At 42.5% G+C, this 19,176-nt stretch overlaps 1 protein-coding gene across 1 annotated transcript; it reads right to left on the minus strand.

The window, feature by feature from the left end:
* Positions 1-207: 207 nt before the first annotated feature.
* Positions 208-18,148, minus strand: LOC115821451 (complement C1q tumor necrosis factor-related protein 2-like). The gene is given in 3 exon segments (XM_030785277.1): positions 208-845; positions 17,910-18,022; positions 18,024-18,148. Coding segments are annotated over 3 exon segments (876 nt in total).
* Between the last annotated feature and the right edge of the window lie 1,028 nt (positions 18,149-19,176).

Below are 19,176 nucleotides of genomic sequence, written 5' to 3' on the forward strand. Positions count from 1 at the left end.
CTGAGAGTGTTTGGTCCTTGTGTGTATGACAGCAAGATGAACCTAACCTAGATATGAAAACTAACTGTTTTTAAACAAGATAGAGCATAATAAAACAATGGCTGGGGCTAAACAAACCATAATAGAGACATAACAGAATAAGCTAGAGTTAAGTTCCATCAGCATTAACACTGATCAAGTGTCGAAAAACGATCCAAAAAACTGTTGTCAGGAGGATCCCACTCTGGTCTCTTTGTTCAGCTTCTGCAGAGCATCCTGGTCTCCATAGATAAGAAATCCAGTAAAGAGACTATCAGTCCAGTAGGGGTCAAAAAATAGCCCATTCTGTTCTGAATAGAAAATCTGAAGCCAGACTTGTTCTCCTTTTTGCAGGCGGAGGACTGTTGAACCAGAGGCAACATCATGGTTCCCTGTATTGGCATCAAAAGTCCTGATCTTGTACTGTCCATTGTGCACAAGCCCGATTGCCAGGTGTTTGTTGGCCAGTGTGATGTCATAGGTAAAGAAATACACACCTGAGATGGCACAGGTAAATTTACCACTGCTGGCATTATAATGACCACCCTCATTCATTAAGATCCGTTTGAAAAGGATAGGCATGCGCTCTCTCGGGTAACTCTTGGTCACTGCAACTGAGAAAGCTGACCGTGCACCTAAACCACAGTTGCAGCCTCCAGGTGCTCCAGGCTCCCCCAAATCCCCAATATCCCCTTTCCTGCCATCTTTTCCATGCTCACCAGGTGCTCCTTGCATCCCTCTATGGCCTTTTGCCCCAGCCTTCCCCACAACTCCTAGATGACCTCTTACTCCAAACCTTCCTGGGTTCCCAGAATGACCCTCTTGGCCTGCAATAAAAGTAAAGAGTTAAATAATGATCTTGCATGGTGTAGCACCTAACCTGCATGTCTTTGGACTGTGGGAGGAAACCCACGCAGGCACGGGGAGAACATGCAAACTCCACACAAACTCCGCCTGGCTGGGAATTGAACCCGAGATCTTGCTGTGAGGCGACAGCACTACCCACTGCGCCACCGTGGTGTAGTTCAATAATACCATTTTAGCTTCAATAAATCATAAATTTATCAACAGCTGTACATATAAGTATTGGATGTACCCGAATCCAAATACGTTATTTGGAAAAACACAGATAATGCGATGGAAACAGATATTTCTTCTACCCGAAGTTGCTCATTATTATTCGGGAAAAAAACATGATTGACAGCCGTTATGTTTCCTCAAATTGATTCATATCGTTGTGGATGGCCACAAGATAAAAATGCCCATTCTGTTTGTCGTTTCATTTTCTACACATTATTGAAAAGTGATCACTGTAGTCGCCCCCACCGAGTCAGGAGCTAACGAGACAAAACCCTGCTGTGGCAGCTGGATTACCCCCAAAACCTATACATTGAAATGAAACTTAGAACCTGTCATTTTTAGCTGTATGTGTTCATTCCCTCCATTTGAAAAAAAAAACAGTCGAAAGACGTTTCATTTATTACACATTATTAAAAGTGAACAGTAGTCAGCGCAAACTACTGTTGCAAAATAGTAATTCACGTTTCCCTAGGGAACTGCAGTAACATTAACACAGCAAGAATCGCGAACGTAGCATCACTGAAATTTAAGATTATTCCCTTCAACTGAAGGACATTTTTATATATCTTTGCTGTAAATAGATTCTATTTCCAAAGCAAAACAGAATCTTTCGATTTATAAAGCATTTTTTTTTCAGTTTCTGACTGTTCAATGTCTCCCTCAATGTAGTTCAATGTAGGCCTACAGTATGAGGATGTGGAAATAATAATAATAATAATACTTTATTTGCACTTGTCATACAAAGAACGTAGCTCAAAATGATTTTACATTTCAGCAGAGAGAAAATAACAATAATAATGACAATAATAAAAAGTAATAAAATAAATAAAATAGGGGTCATGTGGGTACGTCAAGCAAGATGGCGGCACATTAGAGGAACTCCGCTCGCCCACCAATATATTTGTTATATTATATAATTGCTTTCCACAACTTTTGGTGCTCACCCTCGTTGGTGCTCTTGCACATATTTGTATTGTCCGGAAACTGTTTTAGAGCTGTTATGTCAACCACGACTGCTTCAAAGTATTTCAAAGGAGGACAGAGGACAGGCTGCATGTCCACTAGAACTAGCCCCACATCGACAGAGGACGACTCAACTTTAAAATTATCACCACAAAGGCTAGATGTCGGAAAAACGAGTCTAGAAAATGTGTTCACTGAGATCACTAAAATGAGTGACACACTTCGGGGGGTAGCAGCAGACATTTCAACAATCAAGGAAACAACTACCGAGCTAAAGAATGCAGTGAACGGCATACAGGAGAGACTGGAGGAAATGGAGGGACGGATCTCTAGACTGGAGGATACATCGGACAGATTAGTAAGTGATAACGATCAGCAAGAGGTTGGAAGTTTTACTGAATCGCTTACAAGAGCTTGAAAATCAGTAAGAGAAACAATGTGAGGCTAGTGGGGTTAAAGGAGACCTGGCACGATAGAAATATGTGTGAAGAAAGTTTTATGGGAGGGATTTGGAATCGATGTGGATGGAGAGTTTGAGGTGCAGAGAGCGCACAGGTCGGCTGCTCCCAGAACTAGTGAGGACCAGCCGCCCAGACCAGTGCTCATTAGATTCCTATGACAGTCGGTGAGAGAGAAGGTGCTTGCAATGGCGAGAGAAAGGCGCGGGATTATGTGGGAAAACCTCAGACTATCTTTGTTTCCAGATATGTCAAGAGAGTTCATCCAGAGGAGGAAATCTTTTACCATGGCGAGGAGAGCACTGCAGCAACGTAATGTGAGATATACGCTGTCCTACCCAGCCACTTTGCGTTTTACATGGAAAGGAAGGAGCCGCAGCTTTACCAGTGCCAACGAGGCAGAGCAGTTCATTAAGGAAAGCTGTATTACAGATTGATGAATCTATGTGTCAATAATGATGCAGCATACTGGAAGGTGATATGTATGGATAGGTATGTGGGCTCGGGAGGGGGGCGTTTCAGTGTTGCCTGAGCGACAAGACCAGAGAGAACCTCTCATGGCGAGGTGTACGGTATCCCACGGTCTGAAGATGTTTTTTCTGTTTATGCTTTTTGTTTTTTGAGTTACTATGGCTGAAGAAAAGCCAAATGCCCCAGTTAACGTTTTTCGGGGTATTTTTAAGTTTACGTTATTTAGTGTTGATATTTCTAATGTTTAGAAATGATAAGTTTTGTGTGATGTACGTTTCTTCATGGGTTTGGCACTGACTGGTAAAGTGAAGATTACTATTCGTGAATCCATAAGTGAGACATTGCTATTAATGGACAACTTAAGCGAGACCAGATTACAGTTTAGTTTGCTACTATTTATCTCAGAACATTTTCATTTATTTATTTATTTTCCTTATGTAACGCATGGCTGGTAATTATGTTAAGTGTATAAGTTGGAGCATTAATGGCTGTGGAGATCCTAGAAAGAGAAGGAAGGTATTGGAATATTTAAAACACAAAAAAGCAGACATTGCTTTCATCCAGGAAACTCACTTTAAGGAGGAAGAGGCAGATAAATTGAAAAGGGGTTGGGTGGGGCATATCTTTCATAGTTCTTTCTCAAGTAAGATTAATGGGGTGATCATTTTAGTAAACAAAAATTTAAGTTTTGTTCTGGTTAAACAGGTTAAAGATAATGAAAGCAGAATGGTCTGTATAGAGGCAATTATCAATGGGACCAAGATTGTGTTATGCAACATATAAGCACCTAATAAACGGGATCCACATTTCTTTAACGAAGTGAACAAAGTTTTAGGGGAAATGGAGGGTCAGATTATTTTATCAGGGGATTTTAACCAAGCTATGGATGTGTTCTTAGATAAAAGTAAATTTAGTGGACCAGTAATCACTAAAGATAGGGCTGTGAAGACATGGAGTTGGTAGATATTTGGTGATTGAGATTACAATTTTTTTTCCCATATTCCAGAATTGACCTCTTTCTAATCTCAAGCAATATTGTAGAATCTGTAGCAAATTGTACAATAAATGCAATTGCCCTTTCAGATCATGCAGCTGTAGAGCTATGCATCGATATAAATACAGATAAAGAGGGGAAAGGTAGATGGAGGCTAAACACATCACTATTACAGGATGAAGCCTTTAATCTATTGTTGAAGGAGGAGCTCAAAACCTTTTTTGAGGTAAATTCTGGAAGCACAGATACAAGGGCAATGGAATGGGAAGCATCCAAAGCTTATGTTAGGGGGAAAATTATTGGACAGGCATCTAAAAAGAAGAAAGAGAGTATGTGTAAAATCAAGGAATTGGAGAGTGAAATTAGACAACGGGAAACTGAATTATCAAAACACTTTTCGGATAAATTATATCAGGATATATGCAAACTTAAGTTTCAATTGCAGGAAATCTATAATAAAAAAGTGGAATATGCCTTATTTAGGCTCAGAACAACCTTCTATGAAGAGGGAGAGAAAACAGGCAAGCTACTCACAAGGCAACTTAAACAACAAAATTCCTATAATGTGATACCAGTAATTAAGAAGGATGACAGTTTAGTGTCTTCTACTAAGGATATAAATGAGGTCTTTCAACAGTTCTATAAGGAACTATATAAATCTCAGGTCAATCCCAATCGAGAGGAAATGACTAATTTCTTTCTTAACATCACTTTACCTAAATTGTCAGCCAAATATGTGGAATTGTTGGATAGCCCAATAACGGAAACCGAGATTAGGACTGCGGTATCACACATGAAAACAGGGAAATCACCCGGCCTTGATGGATTTCCTATAGAATATTATAAACAGTACATAGACATACTGGCACCAATTTTGCTGGAGGTTTATAATGAGGCATTGGCACTGGGATCTCTTCCCCCAACATTTAATGAGGCTTTAATTTCAGTAATTCCTAAAAAACACAGGAACAAAACAGAGCCTGAGTAGTTTTTTTTCCTCATTCATTTATTCTATTCTATTTCCTTTTGTACCCTCCTTCTCTTCGGACTATGACTTTATCCTCTCTTGTATGGATGTTTTATTTTATAGCCATTTTATTTCTATTGGTGATGTCATTGGAGCAGTGTCTCAGTTCAAATGTTGATTTGTCATGTACCAACGTTTTCAAAATCAATAAAAATTTGAATTACAAAAAATAAATAAATAAATAAAATAGTAGTAAATAAACCACACAGAAAAAAAGCAAGGATAAACCACATGATTCAAGGGGCATAAAACAGGAAAGATCATCAAAATTAATGAATAAAACTGTTTAGAGTAAAATAATTAAAAGAATAGATCAAATGAAATAAAAAAAGAATAAAAACAATGAAATTAAATTAAAAAAAGAGGAATGGATAAAATGAATAAAAAGCATTAAAACAAATGAGAAAATTGCTAATAGTACGCTAGACTAAAAAGGTGAGTTTTTAGTTGCCGTTTAAAACTGTCCATACACACCATCTCCTCCGATGTCTTCTCTCTTTTCTGTGCTGCAGTAATTTCAGTAAAAGTAACTGTTGTTCAGTATTTATTAGCTCCAAGTCCAACATGATCCACTCAGTTTCAGTCTTGATTGAAAATTTCGGCAAAATGGCGAACTGAGCGCTCGTTATTTTGAGAGCTCCATTTGTTTGTCCCCCAAAGTTTAGAAACAAGTCCTTCTTTTAAACGCACAACTTGTTTTACAGATATTGCTGTGCAAGGACTGAATTCCGACTTTTTATTCAACATTACTCCATTGTTTGTAATGCACGAGGAAATCAACACAGTGGCATAGAAATCCTGCCGCAAACTAGCATTTTGAAGGTTTCATTACAGAGCGATGCAGACACACCAACGCAGAAGTACAAATGCTCACAACGGCATAGGCCACTTATGCTACAGCATAGGCGCCGCGTAGAGCCTACGCAGAGCTTGCGCCGTAGCCTACGCGAGTGGCCTACGCCGTTGTGAGCATTTAAGGCTGATTTATACTTCTGCATAGGCTCTACGCGGAGATTTCTATGCCACTGTGTTGATTTCCTCGTGCATTACAAACGATGGAGTAACGTTAAATAAAAAGTTGGGATCCAGTCCTTGCACAGCAATATCTGTAAAACAAGTTTTGCGTTTAAAAGAAGGACTAGTTTCTAAACTTTGGGGGACAAACAGATGAAACTCTCAAAATAACAAGCGTTGAACCAATTGAGGCAGAATGAGGGTGATGTGACCAAGCAGACCAATCACAGTTGTTGTGGTCTGAATCGATGCTACACCGTAGCCTGACGCGCACCTCCCTAGAAATGTAAGCATCGAAGCAGACCACGACAACTGTGATTGGTCCTGCTTGGTAAGATCATCCTCCTTCTGCTCAATCGGTTCAATGGTCGTACACACCATCTTCTCCGATGTCTTCTCTCTTTTCTGTGTTGCAGTAATTTCAGTAAAAGTAACTGTTCAGCTGTTCAACAGAAGTATAAATCATTTTCTAGCCTCAGTTCCACTTGTGGCAGGTGGCAAGTGAAGTGTCTTCCCCTTCGCCTGCCTTGTGGCGATCGGTGTTGAGCATGCCATAGTTTTTGGTTTGGCTCCAAGTCTGGTGCACGGGTTTTCTTCAGGATCTTTCGCCGGCATCAAATGACATTGCTCACCGGTTTCAGCGGTAGTGGGAGCCCAGTGGGCGGATGTTTCCAAGTGGGAGGCTTCAGCGTTTTGGGGTGCTACATGGAGCCAGTCTTTCATCCTCCTTCCTGATGGAGTGAAGGTTGGTAATCCGGCTCTCAAGTTCTAAAATCTTCTTATTCAGTGACAAACAGCGATCACACTGAGATACCGGAGGCATATTTTAATATAATCAGAGGAAGTTCAATGGATAGAATCCTTCTTGTTTGTGTGCCAATATTTTGCTTTATTTTCACTTAATTTTCCAGTGTGATCATGCAGCAGCTACACACAAAACAGTCCAACAAACAAAATGCAGGAAATTATATGCCAATATTAAATCAGTGTGATGCTTTAACACACAAATATTGCATTGCCAATGATTATTAGGTTAGAAATACAACAGCTGCCCAATTTAACATGGCTTCCGGTATACACCAAGCTCATTTCCAGTCTACTATCCGAATACAGATACGGAGACAGATAATTGGTTGAACAGATACAGATACAGAAAGATGAGGACTAGTGGTGGACAAAGCAAGGCGTCATGAAACACTGAAGCGTTCGAAGCAACTGTGCTGGAAAATTCGAAGCAGTTTCGAAACAATCTGACAGTCGTCTCAATGGTGACACCTACTGGCCACTTTTGCAATCGTAACATCTCAATAATGCTGTTCCGGCGAAACAGTGATTTGGACAGGCGTTGACAAATTCTAAATTACTTATTGTTCTGGTGGGTTATGCCAGGCTATCAATGCATGTTATCAATACATATTTCGGAGAAATCACCATACAACAAACGAAGAAACAAGAGCTTTAAAATAATCTGAGGTAGCAAACTGGGACTGTAATGAACAGTGTGTTTCAATAAATATTCCTTTTTTTTTCGATTGTATTGTGCTTATTAACATCTGTGGAGCTATTTCAATTGCTGGTGTTTCAGTTTCAGGTGTAAGACATGACATTTAGGAAGATAATCTATTGATTGGGATATATAACCACATGGATCTTGTGGGTTTGAGTATACTTTGTAGATTACGAAGTATACGCTCTTAAATGTGCTTTCTTTGTGGAGCATCAGTAGTGGCAGTTGGAGAACTGGAAACAGAGGAAGCCCAAACCCCACCTTTAAATCTATCATTAATTTCCACCTGTTCCTGTTAATACGCTTTGATTAACAGTAAAACTAAACATTCGCAGAATAAGCAACACCAGTCGCGGAAATTTAGTGAATGATTACCAGTGTCATTTCGTGATAGTATTATTTCTCTTTACTGAACTGTGTGGCATTTTTATACCCCTGCGTTCTTTTCATTTGTGGATAATTGAAATTTTTGCTTTCTGCCTGACGTGAGGGAATATCAATATCAAATGCGATACTCTGATTCGCAAGATTCTGGCGTTTAAATGCTCACGAAATGCTGTGGATTGTCTGAAGCTTGTTTTTTCTAGCTAAAGCTACAGTGTGAAATTGTTTAGGATGGCAATTATCTCAATACGTATTGGAAAAGTAATCCCTCAATATTTTTTACATTGTAGCTTTCTTGTGTTACGAAATTCACATTTAAAAAACGAATACAATTATTGAAATCGATCTCAATTTCTGAGAGTAAACTTTTAGATTAGAAAAAACAGGATCTTTTATCTGTATAATGCATCAGTGTTAAGTGCAATGCACAATAAGGTTTAGCACTAGAAGTTGGGGTTGGAAATGATCCCACACCAGAGAACTTCCGTTGATTTTCCATCTTAATCCAGCCTATCAAATTTCTATAGCCTACTATCTGTCGCTATCACTCTCTGTATATTAATGCCACTATATCTATTCTAAGTATTGGTCACTGTCTGTCTCTCACTAGCCTATCAATCAATATGTATCATTCACTAAATCGCACTGTCAATCGCTAGGCTATATGTCGCTTTCTCTCAAAATCTCTCTCCTCTCACCCTCGAAGTTGAGATGTGTTTGCTCGACTTTTAAGCATTCTGGGAGTTCGCAGTTCGGACAGATGTGTGAGCAGGTTTGTTCCTGACACTGTCAATCAAGCGTAAGAGCGGCGAGTATGCCACCTGTTGAAACAGAGGTGAAACGTACAGACCCCTTCACTTAGCCCTTGTCACGTGATGGGCGTTTTGAACCACATTTCGGGGCAGTGTTTCGAACCGTCTGCGCTTCAAAGGTCGGTACAGCTTCGAAACGTCAGTATGGAGGTCCCATCCCTAATAATGACATCTCTGTAGCCTACATCTCTAATATGTATTTGGGGTTTGTGAGTTGGATCTCCTTGTAAGCAAGGTAAATATAGTACAGTCACCCAGATTACTGACAAATACAGTACACAGGGTTCATACACATTTTTACAAATACATTTCCATGAATTTTCCATGACTTCTCCATGCCTTTGACCATACATTCCCTGTAACATCTGTGTATACATGAAAAATAAGAATAAAAATACATGTCAAAAACGTACCACAACATATTTGAACTAAAATTAATGGCAAGCCACTCGGTTTGAAGCCAGACATCATTAAATTGCCATTTTCCTGGCATTGCACGAATTTACATTTTGTTAAAGTACAAGCTGCAACTCAGGTCGGAGTCTGACGTTACCCCACGCAGAGAACAACATAATGTCAAGTGACGTGACTGATCTGCCCGAATTTCAAAGTACTGTTTAACCAATATAGATTTTTCTCTCGGTTGCAGTTCTAAGGTTATCGCTACTGTAATACAAGACTTTTAGATGTCAACGCGGCATACTTTTATCATCATTTAACATAAGCTAGTAAACACATTTCCGCTTTAAGAATTTCAGTAATGGAGGCCTTGTGTTACTCTCCATTAAGGCGTCATAAATTTGCGCATAAACGAGGAATAATTCGTTCGCGATTATCAGTCCTGGATGAAAAAATGTCCAAAAAATCCCTGGTTTGGATGCATTTTAGGCTTTCTGATGATGATAAAAAAAAAAAAGCGGGGTACTAGATATGCAAGATAAAACTCGTGTATCGTCACTCAACAACAAACCTGGGAAACCATGTGAAAAGTGTGAGTTTATTTCTGAATTCATAAACTGGCTATCTTAGTAAAATAGGTGTCAAAATCCTAGTCTTGGAGGGCCATGGTCCTGCTGTTTTTCTTGTTGACCAGCTAAATTCAATCTCTGATTGGCTGCGGAGCGTGCACACCTGTTTTCAAGGTGAAAATCAACAGGTAACTAAGAGGTGAAAACAAAAACCAGCAGAACCCTGGCCCTCCAGGACCGGATTTTGACACCCCTGGTCTACAATATCGTTCAGCATGCCTAAGCTTATGTAACCAGCTAGAAGTAGCACTTTCTGGACCAATGTCTCTTTTTGGCCACCATAGTTCACAAGCGCAATTTCCTCCTTTCCCACAGGTGTCTCTGTTCCTGCAATTAAGTTACTGTTTGCAAGGCTTTAAAACCAGGAAGATTCAGCTCATAGAGACGCGCATTTCACTTCACTCTCTATTCGCGAGGGATAGATAGCAATTGCAGAAAGGTTGGTGTTATTTGAGTGTTTTAGTTTGGTTTAACATTTCTTTTAAATAACATTCATGGTGCATTTGTATCCCTAAACAGTCACCGCCGCCACCCCCCCCCCTTCCGTCTTTGGCTTCAGCTCGGTCATGCATCGTAGGCGGTGACCGTGGTATTTAAAGTCCTTTCATTGTCTAAATGCAATGTTGACTGTCTCCGCTTTGTTTTGTTTTTTTTTTAAACTATAAATTGCTTTTATAGATCGACGCAGTGTACGAAGGTTATGGGTTAGCGTGTGCCTATTTGTGTGCTGGAACACTGGTATGATGCTGGTAACATTGAAGATATGGCTTAATTTGTGAGTTTGTGTGCGTCATGACTGGTTATTGCGTGGCAGGAGCAGGCCCTGACTCAGTTGGGCATTAGTGGCTCTGCTTCCAGGACGGATAGACTGTTGCCTAACAATGCTGCTGAACGGTTGTTGTATATACCTAGAGAGAGGAAGTGTCCTGTCTTCTGGGGGAACTCTGGGATCAGTATTGAAGAATGGCTCGAGGAGGTACGGGCAAGCACTAGAGCTAGATCTGGGTGTATTGAATGAGGCTTATTTTATGTATGATCATCTAGAGGGGGAGGAGAAGGATGAAATTAGATATCGTAGTAGGGCAGAGAGGGAGGACCCAACTAAGAGCCTCCATTTTGAAGGAACTATAAGTCATGTGGAGCTCCAAGAGTTTTTCCCACAGGCAGCTAGAGGGAGAATCTCTACAAGAATATTCGCATGCTCATTGATGGATAAAGTAGTGCAGCGTGCCCCTAATGCCATACCTAATTCTGTCAGTGTTGCGTGATCAGTTTATCGAATATGTTCATGATCCAGCTCTTCGCAGGGAACTGAAGCGCCTCATCTGTCAGACCCCTCACTTGGCTCAAGTCTACCTAACCCGGTAAGCCAGCCCATATCCTCGTTATTAGGGAACTGTCATACAGTAACTGTCAGATTGGAGGGAGTGGTAGTGAATTGTTTACTAGTTACAGGTTCAATGGTATCTACCATACGTGAAAGTATTTTCCGACAGCACATGCAGGGCCAACTCAAAGATTGCCATTGGCGACAACTACAGGCTGCCAATGGCCTTGAAATACCTTATGTTGGTTATGTTGAACTCGCTGTTGAAGTTCTAGGAAAAACAATCCCAAAAAGGGGTTGGCTAGTGTTTAGGGACCGCCCGGTATCTCTGGCTCCCCTAGCATACCAGGAGTACTGGGCATGAATGTGATTAGGGAATATTGTTTTGAATTGTTCAACCAGCATGGACCTGCCCTTTTTGATATCCCTGCAGTCTCTCAGGACTCTAGGCCATGGAGGGAAGCCTTTCAGCTCTGCCATCAAGCCCCAGTTAAAGCCCCTAGCTCTACAGGGTTGGCAGAGGTAAGGGGCCAAAAGGCCATTTATATACCTGCAGGCTCAGTTAAGTTTGTAGCTGCAATGTGTTCCCAGCAGTTTTGTGAGGACCCAGGGTTTGTCTTACTTGAGCCCCCCAGTACTACTCAGCAGTTGCCCAGTGGCCTGGTGCCTTTTCCTGCCTTGCTTAAAGTTCATAAGGGTACTGTACCTGTCTCCATTTTGAATGTTAACAGCCCTCCACCCACGCTGCCCTGTGGGGCTTCTGAGCAAGACACAAACAGTAAGTTTGCCTCCAGGGGTCACTGAGATCACGGGACCACCAAGTTGGCCCACGAAGGGTGTGGAGCAATCATATGTGTTAACCGTTCCTGTCTACACCCAAGCTGGTGGTCTCCCGTCTGTTCAGGAACAAATCCAGGGGCTTGATTTGACTATACGGTCTCAACCAGAGCAGGATAGGGTCAGGAGGTTGCTGTATTTTCCATGTCTGAGGGTGACCTCTGCTGCACTAACCTTCTATCTCACGATATTCCCCTTCTTGATGACAAGCCAGTGAGGCAAAGCTATAGGCGCATTCCCCCATCAGATTATGAAGCAGTAAAAGCCCACATACGACACACACTGTTGGATAGCCAGGTTATCCAGGAGAGCTGCAGCCCCTTTGCCTCTCCCATTGTGCTGGTGCGAAAGAAAGATGGCAGCCTCAGGATGTGTGTTGACTACCGACAGCTGAATAGTAAAACCTGTAAAGACGCATTCCCCTTGCCTCGTATTGAGGAGACACTCGACTCTTTGTCTGGTGCCCAGTGGTTTTCAACAATAGATCCGTCAAGTGGATACCATCAGATACTAGTTACTGAATGTGATTGTCCCAAGACTGCCTTTTGCACACCCTTTAGGCTATCTGAGTTTAATAGAATGCCTTTTGGGTTGTGCAATGCCCCTAGTACCTTCCAGAGGCTCATGGAGCGTATATTTGGGGACCAGAATGGGCAGTCATTGTGGTTGTATCTGGATGACATCATTATCTTCTGACACAGATGAACACCTGAAGTGCCTGGAGTTGGTGTTGGGCCGTTTGGAGAAGGAGGGGGCGAAGGCTAAATTGGAGAAGTGCTGTTTCTTCAGAAAAGAGGATCGCTACTTCGGCCACCTCATATCCCGGGAGGGTGTTTCGACGGACCCTGAGAAGGTGTCCGCGGTAGCTAATTGGCCCCGGCCCACAAATATCCAGGAATTACGTTCCTTTCTAGGTTTTGCCAATTACTATCGGCGGTTTGTAGAGGGGTTTGCGAAGCTGGCCGCCCCTCTCCATTGCCTTGTGGCTGAGCAAGGGGGGGACAAGAGGCCGTAAGGGACATGGGTCGCTTTTAGAGTCTAACTGGTCCGCTCAGTGTGAGCAGAGTTTCCAGGATTTGAAGGTACGACTTATCAATGCTCAGACCTTGGCCTTTGCTAACTTTTCCCTTCTGTTTATCCTTGAAACAGATGCCAGTCACCACAGGAGCAGTGCTTTCACAGGAACAAGATAGCAAGGTGTACCCTGTTGCATATGCCAGCCGGTGTCTCAACCCTGCAGAGAGAAAATATAGCTCCATGAAACTGGAGTTCTTGGGTTTGAAGTGGTCAATGGCAGACAAATTCCGTGAGTACTTGTGGGGCCAGCAATGTGTGGTATGGACTGACAATAACCTGTTAAGCCATTTGAACACTGCCAAACTAGGGGCCACTGAACAAAGGTGGGTTGGTGAACTGGCAGCATTTAATCTTACTGTTCGTTACAGACCTGGATGGGCCAACAAGAATGCTGACTCTCTGTCCCGGCAATGCCTTGGGGTCCTCGCTTACGCTCCAGCAGCTGTCCTCCCTGGGATCACCCTACCATCTCCCTTGTAGGAAGCCATTGGGGAAAGTTTGCAGCCTGCAGTTCAGTCAGCCATCATGGCCCTTCCAGGCCGTCCCTCTGCGGATCTGAAGAGGCTTCAAGAGACAGAGCCAACGATCAGTGCTTTCATTCCCCTCTGGCATGAGCAATGTGTGCCGACCTGGGCTGAGAGGGAGAAGTTATCGATTCCCACGCAAGGTCTGTTGCATGAGTGGGGTCGTACAACGCTTGTGGATGACCTCTTGTACCATAGGGTTTTTAGATCAGATGGGGGGGGGGGGGGGGTTGTTACAACTATTGCTTCCTGAGTGCCTAAAGGGAGAGGTTCTGCACCAACTTCATATATAGGGGCATCAGGGAAGTGAGCGGACTGCTGACCTGGTGCGTCAGAGATGGCCTGGGATGGCAAAGGACATCAGGGAATGGTGTCAGCAATGTGAGCGGTGTACTCCAGCTTTCCCAGCCACAGAACAGGGCCCCTATGGGCCACTTGCTGGCAACCAGGCCAAACGAAGTGTTGGCGATAGATTTTTCCTACCTGGAGTTCTCCAGGGATGGGGTGGAACAAGTCTTGGTGCTAACTGATGTGTTCTCAAAGTTAAGCCAGGCCATACCTACCCGGGATCAGCGGGCTCCCACAGTAGCGAGTGTCCTTCTCAAGGAGTGGTTTTATTGATTTGGGGTCCCGGCCAGACTCCACTCGGACCAGGGCAGATGCTTTGAGAGTGCCATTGTCCACCAGTCTTCAGCAGCGTTCAGGAGAGGCTGAAACGTGCAGCCGAACGACGGAAAGCGAGGCATGATCAGAAGGCCCAGTGCGGTGAGCTGGAGGTGGGTCTGTTGGTTTATTTGTGAGACCATTCTGTACGTCGTCGTAACAAGGTCCAGGATGCCTGGGGCCCTGCGGTGTATCAGGTGTTGCGAGCCCCTGGCTTAGGGGGTGTTGTGTATACGGTGGCGCCCACAAGTGACCTGGAGCGAATACAGCAAGTCCATCAGACTATGATGAAGTGACAGGCTGGCACCCCAGCGGGGTGGCTGAGGAGTCACAGGGATTACCAAGGGAAGTCCATCACCAGGTAGAGGAAGAGGACCCGGTTCCTGGGGTCATGGTTTTAGTGCCAGCTACACAATATCCAGGCCTACCCATACGTTATTCACCTTCTAAACCCTGGTCACAACCTGTGTCAGAGTCTGATTCCGCTTCTAACAACATCGAATACATCGCTGGCCCAAGTACGTCTTCTACCTGCAGCCAGGCTACACCTTCTACCAGCTCAGGGTTGCTACGTCGGAGTACTTGGCCAACAGCGGGGCAGCATGCCAACCCACATCGCCTCCCAGTGTCAGTGGTGAGTTCGGGTATGGGGGCTGCCGCCTCCCCGGAGCCTGGTTCTAGTACAGCATCCTTTGTCGTGTTTAGACCTTGGTGTTAGCATCCCTTTCTGTTGTGCCTCCATGCTCGTTTCCCTGTTCCATTTTGTATGAGTTGTGGAGAAAACTATCAGCAGGACGTCGATTCAGATGAGGGGGTAGAATATAACCGGCTAGAAGTAGCACTTTCTGGACCAATGTCTCTTTTTGGCGACCGTAGTTCACAAGCACAGTTTCCCCCTTTCCCACAGGTGTCTCTGTTCCTGCAATTAAGTTACTGTTTGCAAGGTTTTAAAACCAGGAAGATTCAGCTCATAGAGACGAGCATTTCACTTCACTCTCTATTCACGAGGGATAGATAGCAATTGCAGAAAGGTTGGTGTTATTTGAGTGTTTTAGTTTGGTTTAACATTTCTTTTAAATAACATTCATGGTGCATTTGTATCCCTAAACAGTTACCGCCCCCCCCCCCTTCCGTCTTTGGCTTCGGCTCGGTCATGCACCGTAGGCGGTGACCGTGGTATTTAAAGTCCTTTCATTGTCTAAATGCTAAGTTGACTGTCTCTGCTTTGTTTTGTTTTTTAAACTATAAATTGCTTTTATAGATTGATGCAGTGTGGAAGGCTTCGGGTTAGCGCATGCCTACTTGTGTGCTGGAACGCTGGTATGATGCGTCAGCCATTAACTCCTGGTAACATTGAAGATATGGCTTACTTTGTGAGTTTGTGTGTGTCATGACTGGTTATTGTGTGTTAATGGTGTGCTTATATTTGCAGGAGTCTGCCATTGCTGTTTTGCCTGGTTATATGTTTAGCCTGATTAAGTTTTGTTTCTGTTCATTTATTTTTTCCCCTTGTATTCGTTTTCCTCTGTGTTTCTTGTTTCATTGTTTTCTTTCGCAGTTGTGTGGCCACTCGGTGCATCCGCATGCTTTTTTTCGCATCCGGTGGATGCGACTTTTGTCTCCCTTTGAATCTTTTGGGTTCTATTGTATTTTTGTTTTGTTAATGTCCACGTTGTTTATCAGGGATTCTGATTGGGCAGTGCTCTAGCTGCTGTATTTTCTTCTAGCTCTCAGCTTCTGGGTACTGGCTGGTCACCTTGTTTAAATATCGAGGTGCATATATACTAATTATAACTCCCCAATTCTCCTGTTTTTACCAGCAGGACTCAGTGTACGGTGCCGGTGTTTGGGTTACTGGATGGTGGTTCCCTTCTCCCACACTGCATGAGGTGGATTAGGTGTAATATTAACGAGCACCCCCCATGTTGTATAATGGCTGGCTGTGTGTGTGTTTGTGATGTGAAATTCTAGATATTGGGACACACTTGGAGTGAGTTTGATGAGCTGGCTTCCACCCTTCCAGGTAGCTGCACTCATCTGCCCATACTTAGTTTGGCGCATTGGCTTTGCTTCTTTTCTTAACAGCCAGTACCCCTGTCTTGCGATTTCTATTCTTTACCCTGTCCTTGGCTATAGTGTTTTTATCTGTACAGTCTATTTTTATAATAAAGCTGTGTTACTGAGGACTTATTCCTCTTTAGGACTCATTTATTTAATCAATAAAATTGCCCAATCAACCGGAATACACGTCTCTGTCCTATTCTTATACAGCTTATCTGTGCTTTGGGGAACCTATCAGCTTGAGTTGATTGTTATGAATTTTAAGGTGCAAGTCCTTAGGTGGCGTTGTCTGGTCTCTTGCTAAATATATATCCTTGTAACGTTCGGCCACAATTTGGTTAGTCTACTGCACAGATAATCACAGTATTATTTGTGGATAAAGGTGCATCCTCAGCTATAGCTGAAGGAATGCCAATCGTCGACACCGCAAAGACAGCGAACTCTGGATCAAATGATGTAAATAACGTCTATTAAAGAGTGTCAAACTTAAAGGAAAAAGTGTGACTTGCAGTTTCTCATTCATCATCTCTTTATTCATATTATTGAGTAGAAAGTAGAGTATCCCGAAACAACAGGCCAAAACGATGACCTCACGTCACAGACATTCGAAGCTTCTTTCGAAAAAGCTTGGCTAAAATTCGACTGGCAAAGACTGGCATCTGGTACAGCCCTACTGAACTACATATGCTCTATTAAACAGGTTATCTGTGCAGCAAATTTCCATGACTTTTCCAAAACTTTCTGGGTTTACTTATTTTTCCAAAACTTCTCCAGGCCTGGAAATTGCTATTTTCAAATTCGATTGACTCTTCCAGGTTTTCATGACCGTACGAACCCTGAACAGTTACTCAGTTTACACAGTCAAACACAGTCTAGTCACCCAGTGTTCTGTCCTTGCTGGATGCAGGACTAACTGAAGGTATCCAGCCAAACAGACAGCGAACAGATGAGAATGTATTAAAATAAGCTTCTTTATTTTGATTTTTCTTTGTACTGTAAAACCGAAATTAATAGGAAATGATACATCAATTCCTCTCCAGTTATTATACCATTAACCCCAAATTATATTGCCTCTACAAACAAAATACGTTTTATGACTTTAACAAATCTGTCTTCCTTCATGACAAACTTAATATACACAGGCTAGCCCACTATCTACTATGTAACACGCTAGCATAAATGCTAACATTATGAGCATAATATAAACGAACATTTATAGCCTTCTCAGCTCACCAAACAAACCAGCAACTTATCGCATTTACATCCCAAAGGTATCACAACACAACATCAAGCTTTCAACACAGGATGGAAGACTTACAGGTATATGTGGGCCAAGACTCCACCAAATGAAAAACTGTGACTGCACTTCTGAACAATTGGTACACAACTGAATTTAAGTCACATGAGCACAAATTTAACAAATATTAATTGTTACCATGAGAGGGCGCTCTCATATATTTCAAGTCCACCACATTTAAAGCTGCACCAACACACCCAGGTTACATACAAACACAGTACAGTCACCCAGGTTACACACAGTCAAACACAGTATAGTCACCCAGGGCAGCGCCCTTGACCAGCTCATCTAAACAAACACACACACACACACACACAAAGGCAGATTTTATGTAATCTCATAGTGCAAGCAGAACATGCAAAAGTACCTTGTTCTCCTTTTCCTCCCTTTTCCCCGTCTTTCCCATCCTGACCATCACGTCCTGGCATCCCCATCCTACCACTAAAGCCAGGTAACCCAGGAGCTCCCGGGTGGCCTGGCAGGTACACTACAAATAAGTTGAGAAGAATGAATAGTGAAGTTGCGTCCCTTCTTGTTTGGGTATGTCACAGTGTGAGAGGTAGTCAGAGACAGCAAACACATCACAGCGAGAGATAGTTGGTGCATGTTGCAGCTGTACTACAATGAAAGCGAGAAGGGAGAGGGGAAGATTAATATAAGTATTATACCGTTTCAAAAATGAGGAATTGTTTTAAAATAGGCTATAACATGAAATATAAACAATAATATACTGTGAGAAGTCTTAACTCGGAGTTGGTCCTGTGTAAACACCCACAAGCTAGATATTATCGTTAACGTGCTTCGAGACTCAGATCGAAGAGTGAAGATTGTTCTTTTTCTAACTTTTCAGTATCATGGTACAGTATTTTTTAACAGCTTATTTGACTTTATGTAACATGAAAACTGAAGACGCTAACATGAGTAAATTTTTCTGATTTAATTGCAAACTGGCGACGCAAAACAAGTAATACTATCAGAAAAAATAAACATGTCGGTCATCGATCTTTATAACATGTTGCACCTGACTGCAAAAACTGTAGTCCCACAAACGAGGAAGAACTGGAATAAGCGCTGACCACAGGTATCCTGATGGTTGAGAAATGAACAAAATGAATAGGTTTGCTCTGTGCTGGTTTTGGAAACCTCGACCTCGGAATGAAAACCCATAGCCCCACCCTGTATTAATGCTGACATTCTCTGCCAGCTAATAGTTTAAACATGATGTAATAACGGCTTGGATCTGCTCAAATACTCTGCACAAATACAGCAGGGAACGTAACATAACGCGTAACATGTTCACTCACAGAGAATCATTGTTCAACACTTCCCTTCTCAATTAGCTTGTTCACATCAATGAATTACAGTGGGACGTAAAAGAAGTTACATGATATAAATCTATGTCTTGTAATCCCTGGTTGATGTTTACCCCACCTTCAGCAGTCTTCCGAGTGAAATCTTAATTGAACATACCGTTTTAAACTGAAACCTCTTTACGTGCGGCGTGACTACCATAAAAGGTGCTGAACGGAGCAACTGAACTAGTATGTGTGTTGGACTTCAAGACAATAAATATTTCAGTGAAGGTTTTTAAACTTGTCTTTATTCTGTCAAAACTCAAACGAAAGAGCAATTTC

The sequence above is a fragment of the Chanos chanos genome, chromosome 9, assembly GCF_902362185.1.
Source record: "Chanos chanos chromosome 9, fChaCha1.1, whole genome shotgun sequence".
NCBI classification, from domain to species: Eukaryota; Metazoa; Chordata; class Actinopteri; order Gonorynchiformes; family Chanidae; genus Chanos; species Chanos chanos.